Source organism: Lithobates pipiens, unplaced genomic scaffold, assembly GCF_037356315.1.
Source record: "Lithobates pipiens isolate NorthernLeopardFrog02 unplaced genomic scaffold, aLitPip1_a1.2 Scaffold_13, whole genome shotgun sequence".
Classification (NCBI taxonomy): Eukaryota; Metazoa; Chordata; class Amphibia; order Anura; family Ranidae; genus Lithobates; species Lithobates pipiens.
Window position 1 is genome coordinate 22847247 of NW_027507718.1, and position 14494 is coordinate 22861740.

The 14494-nt window shown below is 39.3% G+C and overlaps 1 protein-coding gene across 1 annotated transcript in view; it reads right to left on the minus strand.

Moving 5' to 3' along the window:
- Nucleotides 1-14494, minus strand: part of PCSK5 (proprotein convertase subtilisin/kexin type 5) — a 628432-nt gene that overhangs the window by 85442 nt on the left and 528496 nt on the right. The window contains exons 22-23 of the mRNA XM_077474911.1: nt 9860-9996; nt 1922-2119 (exon numbers count right to left, since the gene is read on the minus strand). Of these exons, the coding sequence (XP_077331037.1) occupies nt 1922-2119; nt 9860-9996 (335 nt within the window). The remainder of the gene's footprint in view (nt 1-1921; nt 2120-9859; nt 9997-14494) is intronic.

A 14494-nucleotide genomic window follows, 5' to 3' on the forward strand; every position in this document is an offset into this window, starting at 1 on the left:
ATTCTCTGAAAAATGGCCAAGAAATCATAAATTCTGCCTGGGTATGCAAACTTATGAGCACAACTGTGTGTATATATATATATATATATATATATATATATATATATATATATAGATAGATAGATAGATAGATAGATAGATAGATAGATAGATAGATAGATAGATAGATAGATATTTATATATATATATATATATATCTTTTTTTTTCAGGACCAAAAATTAATTTGCATATGAATACTTCATATTAATTATTACCAGTCTGCAAGTGGAGCACTAGGCTCCATTATTATGTTCACGAGGCATACCTGAACTGCTTTACTGAAAAGAGAATTGTTTACAATGGCGAATAGCTGAACCTCACATTACACATGCAGGTAGTAATTTAAAGGAGTGACCACCCAACTTCTTGCCTACTCTGTTTAGATGCAGTCATATGGAGATTCAGTTAGACAGAGACGGTCATGAAGCAAACAACTACTGCTGGGTTGTATTAAAGAAGAAAAAAACATAGCAGCCTTGCAATGTATATGTAATGTTCCAATGCATTTAATTAATGTAGTTTGTACAGTATTATGGCAGCACAGTGTGAGTGTGAGCCCAGAGTGCTTACTTAAGCAGGAAGTTCTTTAAAAAGAAATTGTCATGTATAGAAACATTGGGCCATCTTTTTAAAATACCTATTGCCTGGCTGATATGAGGAAAACCCTACTTTAAGGGGTAACTATCATTAAATCATATTAATGTTTTACCCAAGAGTCATACATTTTCAGATAACATAAAAAAAAATGGGTATGCCTTGTGTAAAAGTTATAAGCATCTTGGGTAAAAATATTGATAAGTTGACACCTAGTCACAGAACAAGTATGCATTTGATAGAAGACAAAAGTATTCATATGTATGCTTGTTCTACATTAATCATACAAGGTAATGAAACAATGGCTCAGTATGACTCCAAGTTTCTCATGGGGGGGGGGGGGGGTCTTTCAGGGAACACTTAAACTTTGATAGTCAGTTTCATATTGATAGATGTAGTATGTTTTATATAATGCCAACAAAGCAGTGCTTCAGCTCTCTTGGGTTTACTTATTAAGCCAGAATGTTGACTGTAGTCACAGCGGTACTTTTGTCAAGCCAATTATTCTGTCTATTGACTTGTCAAAGACCTGTTGTGGCAAAAAAAAAAAAAAAACATTATCTCCTGTTCTTGGCATGAGTGACTTTTTGCCATAATAAATATTCCTTAAAGTTTTGTAACCTGGGTTCATCATCTCAATATATTGAGCTAGAGCTATTTGGGGTTTGCTTGCACCAAAAACGACATAGCTAGTTTCGTTAAGCTGAACTTGATCCAATAAAAAGAACAAGCCGGAGATTGAAAGAAAAAACAAAAAAAACGAAACAGGCACGGCTCACAGAGAAGAGGTTCTTGGTAGAATATGCTTAAGGCTACAACCATTGATTAATACAAAATCTCAGCTGCTCCTTTGTGATGTAACTGTTATCAACATATTTGTTATTCTTTTTACTTCATAGTTTTTACACATACCACTGTTTTCACTGTCTATGGAGAGATATAGCCTTCAGCATTATTTTACTAAAACAATTGATTCGCTATAGTTAAACATTTTAAATTACAGTGGAAGAATAGATATATGCAGTTGTTAAAGCCCATAGCGGCATTGTACAAAAATTTGAATTATATAGCAGATATTATTTTTACAAAATGCACACAAACATACAGATATGTATTATTTTAAGACTGTATAGATACAGAATGGTTCTACCAGGAGCAAATATTTATTAGTAGGCTGTTTTCTACAGGTTTTTGCGTGAGCGTGTTCCTCACCCTTTGTTTAGACAATAATGGAAATTACTGTAGCTCACACACTGTAATAATGCACTTTGGTTCCCACCCCAGTACCTTCTGGACATTCTAGCTCCTGGCACACTCCATTGACAGGGAAGAACTTTTCCAGGCATTTGTCACATTTGGTTTGGCTCTTGCAAAATTCACAGTTTTCCGGACACTGCACACAGGTGTTCTCAAAGGTGAAATAACCCAGAGGGCAGACTTCTTTGCATTCCCCATTGTAGAGGTAGCGCATTCTTCCATTTTTATCTTGGTAAAAAAAAAAAATCTTTCAATACATGCGACTTGTACAAGAACACTCAGCTACATAGCACAACTGCTTTTATACAAAAGACCAAAATCACTACTACTATAACCTTTACCACTGTTTGTTTTTTGAAACAGATGTGCCTTGTTTCTCCAAGTTTAGCATCTGTTTCTATCAGCTTTAATTGCAAGTCAGCAATTTTTAAATCACTTTTAATTTTGAACTGTGGGTAACTGCTAGGAAGTTGCATTTGATCTTCTTTGCATCTCTTCGGACGCGGCAGGTGCTACTGAGATCTGTTTTTGTTCCAGGCAAAAAAAACAAGTCAAATGCAGCCCCAACACCCATATATATACAAACTCACCAGCCACTTTATTAAATACACATGTTCAATTACTTGGTAACACAAATTTCTAATCAGCCAATCACATGGCTGCAACCCAATGCCTTTGGGCATCTAGACGTGGTGAAGATGACTTTCTGAAATTCAAACTGAGCATCAGAATGGTGAAGAAAAGGGATTTAAGTGACTTTGAATGTGGCATGGATGTTGGTGCCAGGCGGGCTGGTCTGAATATTTAAAAAACTGCTGATCTCCTGGGATTTTCACACACAATCATCTCTAGGTTTTACAGAGAATGGTCCAGAAAAAGAGAAAATATCGAGTGAGCTGCAGTTGTGTGTAAGAAAATGCCTTGTTGATGTCAGAGGTCAAAGGAGAATGGGCAGACTGGTTTGAGATGATAGAAAGGCAACAGTAACTCAAATAACCACCCGTTACAACCAAGGTATGGAGAATATCATCTCAGAATGCACAACACATAGAACTTTGAAGCAGATGGTCAGCAGCAGAAGACTACATCGGGTGCTACTCCTGTCAGCTAAGAACAGAAAACTGAGGCTACACCAAAATTGGACAATAGAACACTAGAAAAATGTTGCTTGGTTTGATGAGTCTCGATTTCAGCTGCAACATTCAGATGGTAGGGTCCAATTTTGGCGTTAATGTGAAAGCATGGATCAACCGTTCTGGCTGGCGGTGGTATAATGGTGTGGGGGATATTTTCTTGGCCCACTTTGGGCCCCTTAGTACCAATTGAGCATTGTCCATGTCCATCCCTTTATGACTACAGTGTACCCATCTTCTGATGGATACTTCCAGCAGGATAATGTACCATGTCACAAAGCTCAAATCATCTCACCACTGATTTCTTGAACATGACAATGAGTTCACTGTACTCCAATGGCCTACACAGTCACCAGATCTCAATCCAATAGAGCACCTTTGGCATGTGGTGGAATGGGAGATTTTCATCATGGATGTGTAGCTGACAAATCTGCAGCAACTGCGTGATGCTATCATATCACTATGGATCAAAATCCCAGAGGAATGTTTCCAACACCTTGTTAAATCTATGCCACGAAGAATTAAAGTGTTACTAAACATCAGACCCTGCATTCACTATATCTGGTCTCCCACAGTACACAGAACATGGAAATGCAATTATTTTTGTAAATATAAACTGCTGAATACCTTTTCTCATCAGCAGTATATAGCAGTCTTGTGACTTATATCAGTGTCTGGTTAAAGCTTGTAGGAGGAGTTTTCATACTGCACTGGCTGATCTATCTGGATAAAAAACAGGAAGAAGATCTGGACAGCCGCACTCACAATTTTTTTTTTCCCTTTTATTCAAAAATTCTTGTGAACAAAAATGCAAGCCACAGCAGGAACAGACAGGAGCTAATGCGTTTCACACTTCAATGTAGTGCTTAGTCATATGACTAAGCACTACATTGAAGTGTGAAACACGTTAGCTCCTGTCTGTTCCTGCTGTGGCTTGTATTTTAGGTTCAGAAGAATTTTTGAATAAAAGGCAAAAAAAAATTTTTTTTGAGTGCGGCTGTCCAGATCTTCTTCCTTTTTTTGATTGCTATATGCATTTCCAGCATCTGGGCTTCCAAGCTGGATGAGAAGGTTTTCTACTGTCACTTGACCTACCTGGAGCGGTGATATCTCTCTCTCTACCTTGATTTCTGGATTTTGACCAGAGCCCCTGACCCTATGTCTGTGCAGTGTTGATTGGCCCTGTGCTGACCACATGCACTCTCCCAAGAAGGAAAAAACTCTCTAGGAATACACATCAAACTGAGCATGTGCAGCCTGACTCCAGTAAATCTGTCTTATCCGTATATGTTTTGGAGACAGTGCAAGAAGAGGAGGATTTGTATATAAACGATCTAACGCCTTTTTACACAATGCAGAGGATTAACCCCTTAGGTTCCACAGCGAGTATAACAAGCATGCTTTACTGCATATACAGACTGATTTTACTGCTGTGGGTTTAGTAACAATTTAAAGCAGTTTTGAAGGCAAAAGGGGGTCCAACCCGGTGCTATCAAGATGCACCCAATAAAGTGGTCGGTGAGTGTACGAGTGGTGCAGCTCTGTATTTGGATGTAAAATCAACATGCAGAAGTAAAATCCATCAATACAAACCATTCATGTGTTTTTTTTTTAGTAGGACCTACAACTTAGATCTTGTATTTCCAAGGCACTCAGAATTGCAGACTCAGACAACAATGCATTTTTCCAAAAGGAAACCCAATGCATTTGATTAACATAACATTTCCTCTAAAACCTTGTGTAACAGAAATTCTTTATGTACCATGCAGAATAGAACAGCCACTTGTGTGGCAGCACAGTACTTTCCAGATGGTGGCAGCATTGGAGCATCTCATTTAGAATTCCAGCCCTTGAAAGGCACTGCTGTACTCATTAAATGCAAGAGCATGACACCGTGCTCAAGTATGACTCTGTATAAACGCTGCACTACAATTCTATCCATTAAGAAAAGTTTTAAGGTCTAAATATCTATAAGAACGAGCAACATTAAAGTGAAAATTGTTGTTGGTCTCTAAATAAAAGGACCTGTAATAAGTACAAAGAAGGCAGCTCTAGGGTTGACAGTTTCTCCATGAAAGTAAGGGAACATCTATCATCAGACTTGTAAGGCTCCTGAGCCAAGAAAAGCCAGTCACAGGGCTCCTGAGAGCAGACTGTACAATGAAAGAATGTAGTCGACAGCTGCAAAAAGGTAAGAAAATCTATATTTTTTTCACTGACAGATGTATGTAATGAGCATTTTCTGCCACACGCAGAAAAGCTTCACAGCCACCACCACTTTTCTATAAATATATGAGAAGAGGCACAACTAACCTTTATTAAAGATGTAGCAGTGCAAATCAGATCTTCCCTAAAACCTGGGAAACATATTAAAGCTACCAAAGGAGTAGCCTTGATTTAAATGCACTGTATATAGAGATGTGTATTGTTGGACAATCCAGGTAAATCCTATATGATCTATAAACAGATCGCATAGGAGTTAAAACCAGTTACTAATGAGATTGGCACCAATTTTTGTGTCCTGTAATATGGAAATTTATGAATAGGTTCTTGCTGATCTCAGGTAGAAAAGTGGATAAGAATTGGATAAGAATTTGACAGTTCTGAGCTTTAAATGCTATGAGAAGCCTATGACAATAGCTTCTATGTGAACATAGGTGAAACATGTACCTTCTTAGGGTCTGCAAGCTACTTTTTAATGATTGTTGTCAGGAGACATGTCAAAATATCACTAGAAATCATTTGGCATTCAATTCTCTCAGCTGTCCCTCATTTGGAGGGACTGTTCCTTTTTTGGAACTAAAGCTCTCTGTCCCTCTTTCCTTCTTTTTTTAACTATTTTTATTTAAGGGTTGCAGGATATACAAAAAGACAAATAGCCAACATATTAACCAACTTCTCCCAGCGTCAGACCCAGTCCAATGATCATAATATAGTTTTTGTACACAAGTGAGACAGCGTAGCAATTTCCATTATCACATTGTAGTAGAATAACCAATTGTCATCAACACAATTCAAGATATAACTAGCTGGTAGGTCCGGAAGGGGGGATTTCACTCTCCCTAGGGCTAACTTCGCTTATCGCACCCAATGTGGGTCCTAGATTACGAGGAGGGAAAAGTGGGAACAATAACAAAAAAACTTCCTGCAGCCTGTTTTTCATTTTTGTGAGGTTGTTAGGGGGTCGAAGAAGGAGATGAATAGAGGAAAGGAAGTAAAAGAAAGAGAGGGGATGGGGAGGTAGACCGTGGAAGGGATGGGGAAGGGAAAGAGGGGGGTGGGGGGGTGGGGGACTCCAGCAGGACCAGCGACCCCACTCCTTAGTATTCCTCGAGACAGGGGATTCAAGAGTAAGTTGTATTCTTCTGAATATCGGGAAGAGGATCCACTGCATCCATCGGGCATTGTGCTCCCCCTCCCTGTCTCTCAGGGCAGCTGGAAGTTGCTCCATTCGCTGTATGTCGCAAACCCTCACAAACCATTGGGACACTGCCGGTGGGGACTGCTGTTTCCACGCACTGGGGACACATGCCAACAGTGACCTGTGAAACCGCTTTCCCGACAAGGGAGTCAAATTTAAGAGCACTGCTGAAGGATTGTCCTGGAGAGCAATGTCAGTGAGCTTATGGAAGATCTGGAGAACTTGTCTCCAAAAAGGGGTCAGGACAGGACACTCCCAAAAGATGTGCAGCAGAGTGCTATTTTGCGTGCCACATCTCCAACACAGTGGGCTATGTCCCGGAAATATGGCAGCCAATACTGTGGGTGTCCTGAACCAGCGTGTGAAGATTTTATAAGTGATCTCCTGGTACTTTCTATATAGAGAGGACTTATGAGCAAAAGTAAGTATGCGATTCTTTTGCTTCTCAGTAAGCGTAATGTTGAGATCCTTCTCCCACTTCCTCAGATATGGGGGATCATGGCGGGATGCGTAAATAAGTAGGATACTGTATGAATAGGATAGGGATTTCCACAAAGGTTCCTCTCCCAGGCACATTCCCTCTTTCCTTCTTATGCCATGTACACACGATCGTAAATTTGGCCAGCAAAAGACAGATGAGAGCTTTTCATCAGAAAATGCGACCATGTGTATGCTCCATCAGACTTTTACTGGCGGAATTTCGGCAAGCAAAAGATTGAGAGCATGTTCTCAATTTTTCTGACGGAAAAAAGTTTTGATCGAAAATTCCAATCGACTGTAGCAATTCTGACGTGTAAAATTCCTATGCATGCTTGGAAACAATTCAACGCATGCTCGGAAGCATTGAGTTTCATATTCTCGGCTTGTCTTAGTGTTGTACGTTATCGTGTTCTTGACTGTCGGAATTTGGTGTGACCGTGTGTAGACAACACAAGCTTGAGCAGAATTCCGTCAGAATTTCATCGGAAAAATCATCCAAGGCTTTTCTGGGGAGAATTCTGATTGTGTGTACGCGGCATTAGTTGTCTCGTTTGATACGTGTTCACCTCTATAATAAATGCAATACATAACTAAAGTGTCACACTAAATCTTTTACCCAAAGCTTTTTATCCTCACTTTTTTTAGTCAATATAAAGGAAGCAAGGGTGAAAAAAAAACAAACACACATGGGTTATGGGTTTTCTGCCTGCGTTGTACTAAAGGATGCCCTTCTTTCCCAAGTTGGGAGGCATTTTAATGACTGTCTGGAGCATCTATTATAAAGATTATTCAGTGTGTTGTTTGATATGTTCCCAGTTTTCACTGCTCATACATTACCCAATTATTGCCCCCATAAGACGAAAAGCTGGCCACAATGTTGTATCTGTATTGTTGAATGATCCATTCTAAATGTTATTTGATACAGTGCCTTGAAAAAGTATTCGCACAACTTGAAATTTTTTCCACATTTTGTCATGTTACAACCAAAAACGTAAAAGTATTTTATTGGGATATTATGTGATAGACCAACACAAAATGGCACATAAATGTGAAGTGGAAGGAATAAATAAATATGTGAAAAGTGTGGCGTGCATTTGTATTCACCCCCCCCCCCCCCCCCCCACCTCAGTCAATACTTTGTAGAAGCACCTTTTGCTGCAATTATAGCTGCAAGTCTTTTTGGGCATGTCTCCACCAGCTTTGCACATCTGGAGAATGAAATGCCCCCTCTTCTTTGTAAAATAGCTCAAGCTCTGTTAGATTGGATGGAGAGCGTCCGTGAACAGCAATTTTCAAGTCTTGCCACAGATTCTCAATTGTATTTAGGTCTGGACTTTGATTGGGTCATTCTAACACATGAACATGCTTTGATCTAAACCAGTGTTCCTCAATTCCAGTTCTCAAAGTGCACCAACAGGTCATGTTTGCAGCTCTGGTAATTAGGCAATGAAACTGATCAAATGCCCTGTACAAAATAATGGTAAGCCTGAAAACATGACCTGTTGGTGCGCCTTGGGGTCTGGAATCGAGAAATACTGATCTAAACCATTCTATTATAGCTCTGGTTGTATATTTAGGGTTGTTGTCCTGCTGGAAAGGTGAATCTCCTCCCCAGTCTAAAGTCTTTTGCAGACTTTAACAGGTTATCTTCTAAGATTGCCCTGGCAATCCATCCATCTTCCTATCAACTCTGACCAGCTTCCCTGTCCCTGCTGAAGAAAAGCACCCCCCACAAAATGATGCTTCCACCACCATGTTTCACGGTGGAGTTGGTGTGTTCAGGGTGATGTGTAGTGTTAGTTTTCCGCCACACATAGCCTTTTGCTTTTAGGCCAAAACATTAAATTTTGGTCTTATCTGACCAGAGCACCTTCTTCCTTTGTTTGCTGTGTCCCCCACATGGCTTCTAACAAACTGCAAATGGGATTTCTTATGGCTTTCTTTTAGAAATGGCTTTCTTCTTTCCACTCTTCCATAAAGGCCACCTTTGTGGAGTGTATGTTTAATAGTTGTCCTGTGGACAGATTCTTCCATCTGAGCTGTGGATCTCTGCAGCTCCTCCAGAGTTACCATGGGCCTCTTGGCTGCTTCTCTGATTAATGCTCTCCTTGCCCAGTCTATCACTTTAGGTAGACGGCCATGTCTTGGTAGGTTTGCAGTTGTGCCATACATTTTTGGATGACGGATTGAACAGTGCTCCATGAGATGTTCAAAGCTTGGGATATTTTTTTAAAACCTAACCCTGCTTTAAACTTCTCCACAACTTTATCCCTAACCTGTCTGGTGTGTTCCTTGGCCTTCATGATGCTGGCTGTTTTGTTCACTAAGGTTCTCTAACAAACTTCTGAGGTCTTCACAGAACATCTGTATTTATACTGAGATTAAATTATACACAGGTTGACTCTATTTACTAATTTGGTGACTTCTGAAGGCAATTCGTTCCACTAGACTTTAGTTAGGGGTATCAGAGTAAAAGGGGGCTGAATACAAATGCACGCCACACTTTTCAGAAATGTATTTGTAAAAAAGTTTGAAAACCATTTATCAACTTCACAATTATGTGACACTTTGTGTTGGTCTATCACATAAAGACCCAATAAAATACATTTATGTTTTTGGTGGTAACATGACAAAATGTTGAAAATTTCAAGGGATATGAATACTTTTTCTAGGCGCTGTATATGGTCTATGGTTAGTAATGTCTGTCAATAGCTAAATCATCTTCAACTTAGTTTTTACCCTTCTTAGTTTTAAGGCTCACTTTGCCTATAGAGCTTGTAATCCTCTGCTGAGGCCAAACAAAGGTTATTTGTCTAAAGCCACAAAAAAACGATTTTACACATTTGTCTTTAGGCATTTCCCCCATCCTTTCACTACTAAGGATTATTTGGCTGTGAAGCATTTGCAATCACACCACTTTATTATAGGACTTACCGGTGCCACAGGATATACATGCATCGGGCTCACTGTCATTGCACTCGTGACAAGTATGATGACAGGAATGGCACTGTCTATTAAGCTCATATTTTCCAGAAGGACAGATCAATACACACTCTCCATCATCAAAGAATCTATGGAAGAAAAGACAGAGTTATTAATAATAATATCACTTAATGATGAGATTTGACATTTACACTGTTATTAGTTATATTATTACGGTATGTAGTAATTACAACAAGAACAATAATAATAAATAACAACACATGATACTATACAGATGCAATTTTGAAACTGGTGGCATTTATTTGGAAACTAGCAACTAACAGAGACAGAACATATGCTGGTGTTTTTAATAAAGAGTCATACAAACACAGCATAGTTCAACTTTGCTTTTTTTAAATGCTAGTCATCAGGAGATGTGCTAGATGCTTCTAGAGACATTCAGCCACTTGCTGGTACTTTTAAAATTTCCAAAATTCAATTGTCACAGGGACAGAAAGTGAGGTGACATCTTCTGAATAGGGGCACAGACAACAAAACAAATGTTATAGGGGTGTTATCCCTTCTCTATGCTATCCCAAAAACGTAAAAACAAAATTTTGGCTGGAATTACACTTAAAAAATGTACCTGTTCCAACATACATATAAATTCAGCTTAAGGTGGTTGTAAAGGCACAAGGGTTTTTACCTTTGTGCATTCTATGTATGAAGGTAAAACACCTTCTGTGTGCAGCAGCACCCCCCAATACTTACCTGAGCCCTATCTCAAATCCAGTGATGTCCACGAGAGCCTTGCCTCTCCGGGGACTCACATTTCTGATTGGCTTTTGTCAGCATTGGGAGTCATTGGCTCTCCAGCCAAACAGGAAATGGAGGGGATGGGGCATAGCCGTGGCTCCATGTATGAATGGACACACAGGGCCGTGGCTTGGGGACGTACCTATTTGGGTGCCCCCACAGCAAGCACCTGGCAGGAGTGAGGAGCCAGGAGCGCTGGCAAGGGACCCAAGAAGAGGAGGATCTGGGCTGCTCTGTGCAAAACCACTGCACAGAGCAGGTAAGTATGATGCCTTGTACACACGGCTGGACATTCCGACAACAAAATCCGATTTTTTAGGACGGATTTTGGCCGAAACTGGTGTTGCATACACACGGTCGGACAAAGTTGTCGGAAAATGCGATCTTTCGGAACGAGGTGACGTTCATTGCGTACGACAGGACTACATAGAGGCTAGTAGCCAATAGCTTTGGTCTCGTAATTTGATTTGAGCATGCGTGGCACTTTGTCCGTCGGAATTCTCTACAAACGATTGGAAAAAGTCAGATCGCATTTTCTTGTTGGAAAATTTTAGATCCTGCTCTCAAATTTTTTCCGTCTGAATTTCTGACGGAAAAAGTCCCACACACGATTGGATTTTCTGACAATATAATCCAATATAATCGGACCTTTTCCGTCTGAATTTCCGACCGTGTGTACAGGGCATTACATGTTTGTTATTTAAAAAAAAACAAGCCTTTAATATTGTTTTAAGAACAAACCTACAGAACCTACAGGAACTTGTTTTTGACCTGGGGACTGCCTGTAAATTTATATTTTATAATTTTATATATATATATATATATATATATATATATATATATACACACACACACATTTGTGAGCATATTAGCCATATATACTAAGCATACATTATTATTATTATTAATATGCTGGATTTTTTATAGTGCCAACAGTTTGCGCAGCACTTTACAACATGAGGGCAGACAGTACAGTTGCAATACAATACAGGAGGAATCAGAGGGCCCTGCTCATTGAAGCTTACCATCTTTGTAGCCATATAAATAAATCTCACTGAGTCTGATTGAGGCAAACTGGTATCTATAAGCTGGTTTATTTACAGTACAGTAGCAGTATCAGACATGTGGATAGGGTCATATTTGAAAATAAATGTATGTAACCAGAAATAATTTCTATGCTGTGTGTATTAAAAACAATGCAGGTTTACCAGATACATATTTTTCAAGTGAACAGACAACATTAATCAGTTCTTTATATTTCCATGCAACATGGATACAGTGAAAAAGTAAACCTTTTATTTGTTAGCAGGAGTCTAATTCTTCTTATAGACTACATGTGTGCAAGACTTTTAAAAAACAATATCATGCATACAGCCATTAAAAAGCATATTGGAAAGGGCAATGTGCAAAATGCAGAAATCTGTGGCAATTATCTTTCATTGCTCTAACTGCTCTATTCTGAAAAAGAAGTCTAGTTACTATGGATTGCCACAATATGCCCTTTGCAATGCCTAATTATACATCCATAAATCCCCATGTTCAAAGATCTTTTGATCGAGAGAAGATTCCGTTTTAGTTGAGTTTCATTCCAGGGAAGCTGGAAGAAGCTCAATTATACAGCTTATAGGAAAAGTGAGAATTATAGGACGTAAAGGAAAACAATGCCATCCAATAACCCTGGCTCTTTTAACCTCCCTGGCGGTACGATTATTTCAGATTTTTGATGCTGAAGGGGTACAATTATTTTGCATGGAAATTTGGCGTTTTATATTGTAGGCCTGTAATTCTTAGAAATAACTCACTTAAATCTGTCCAAACCAGAATCTAGCAGACATCCCGGGTATGATAAAGTTTGAAAAACGAAATCATAAATTATAATATAATGAATAACTATAAATAATTATAACAAATAATAATAATAAAAATTATTCAATAATGTAATCAAATCAAAAACACAAAAATTTGCTCACTTGCAAAATTGTCGCTGTCATTACTTTTAGTGTTTGATGACGAATTCTGCAAGTAATTCTAATTTATTATCGCTGTTTTCTAACTGGTCTATAACCACTTTTGACGTAATTGGTCATTTTTTGGTTGCTATGGACAATCTCCAGTTTCCTGGCATAAAGAACAGTATTTATAATATAAAACGGGCACTGGACAAACCACTAGGGACAAAGGAAATGTGTAATTATTTGATATAGTACTGTAATCTGTAAGATTACATTATACTGTATCTATACTGTGTTTTTTACTTTTTGAATTTGGCGCCGAACTCCGTCCCCGTGCGTCGCAACGCTCGCAGGGAATGGAGTTTGGCACTGTGACAAATCGAGCGAGACCCGGCGTGCTGCCGGGTCTCGCTCGATCACAGCGGGAGACATCACAGGATCCAGGGGACAAGGTAAGTAAACCTCTACATGGATCCTGCTATGCAATCCCCAGTCTGGCTTGGGGTTACTGCTTTTGGTACTGAAATCTCACCCTGAGCCAGACTCAGGAATACCACCAGGGAGGTTAAAATAGAACTAACTTTTTTTAGTTTTATACAGAGTGGAGAGGGATTAGAATACCTGCTAGGTTTTTATTGCTGCCTCTGCCCCAATTAAGAAGATTCATCCTCGCTATTTGTTCTGTTTACCATTATCATTGAAAGTAAAAAAAGATACAAAATTTTGGGTTGACCCCAGAACCATAATAGAGGGGATCACTAGTTTGGTGATCTGGGGGTTGGGCAATGGATTCCCTTAATTTTGCAGGAATTTCCTCTTACTTCCTGTTTGCTGGCAAAAAAAGAAAAACTGACAGGGGTTATAACCATCTCTAACTCTATCCAAAATAAAAAATAAAAATAAAAAAAAGATTTTCCTGCAGTTCTACTTTAACCATTTATTTCTCTGCAATGCACCCGCATAATTCATTACGCCCCCCTTCACACTCAGTGCGACTTTAGGTACGACTTGACTGATATTTGTGTGACTTCATGCACAGATGTCTATGCAAGATGCACCTGAAATAGCAAAAAATAGTACAGGGACCTTTTTTTTTTAAACCTGTGCGGCATTGCAAAATCAGAGAGACACCGATTTGAACAGTCCATTGCCCACAATAGGGTGTGACTTGTGTTGTGATTTGGACCTGTCAAAATGCATGACAAGCTGCACTGGTGTGAACGGGGGCTAATTGTACAAGCTTTACTAAGCTTCATCCGCCCCAGTGAAGAACTATGGTGCAAACAGTACTCCAAAGTAAAATAAAAATGTTAAAAGCATTTATACTCCACGTATTGAATACCAGAATCTGGTCTAAACAAACATTTTTCCATGGTTTCATTCCAGAGAAATTGAATAATTGGGGTTCAAATGTGTCCTTTACTCTGGTGAATTCCCTTTCCAATTGTTTGGGGCATCCGGAAAAAACCTTTCCTAAGAATACAGCCATGAAAAAAGAATGGAACAAAAAAACTTCCTCCGAGAGCAACTTCTCCCAACCATCCAAGAACAGTTTGGTGAGAAACAATGCCTTTTCAGCATGACGGATCACCTTGCCATAAAGCAAAAGTGATAACTAAGTGGCCTGGGGAACAAAATATTAACATTTTGGTTCCATGGCCAGGAAACTCCCAAGACCTTAATCCCATTGGGAACTTGTGGTCAATCCTCAAGAGAAGGATGAACAAACCCCCCCCCTCCACATATTCTGACAAATTCCAAGCATTGATTATTCAAGAATGGGCTACCATCAGTCAGGATGTGGCCCAGAAGTTGATTGACAGCATGCCAGGGTGAATTGCAGGAGGTCTTGAAAAAGAAGGGTCAACACTGCAAATAT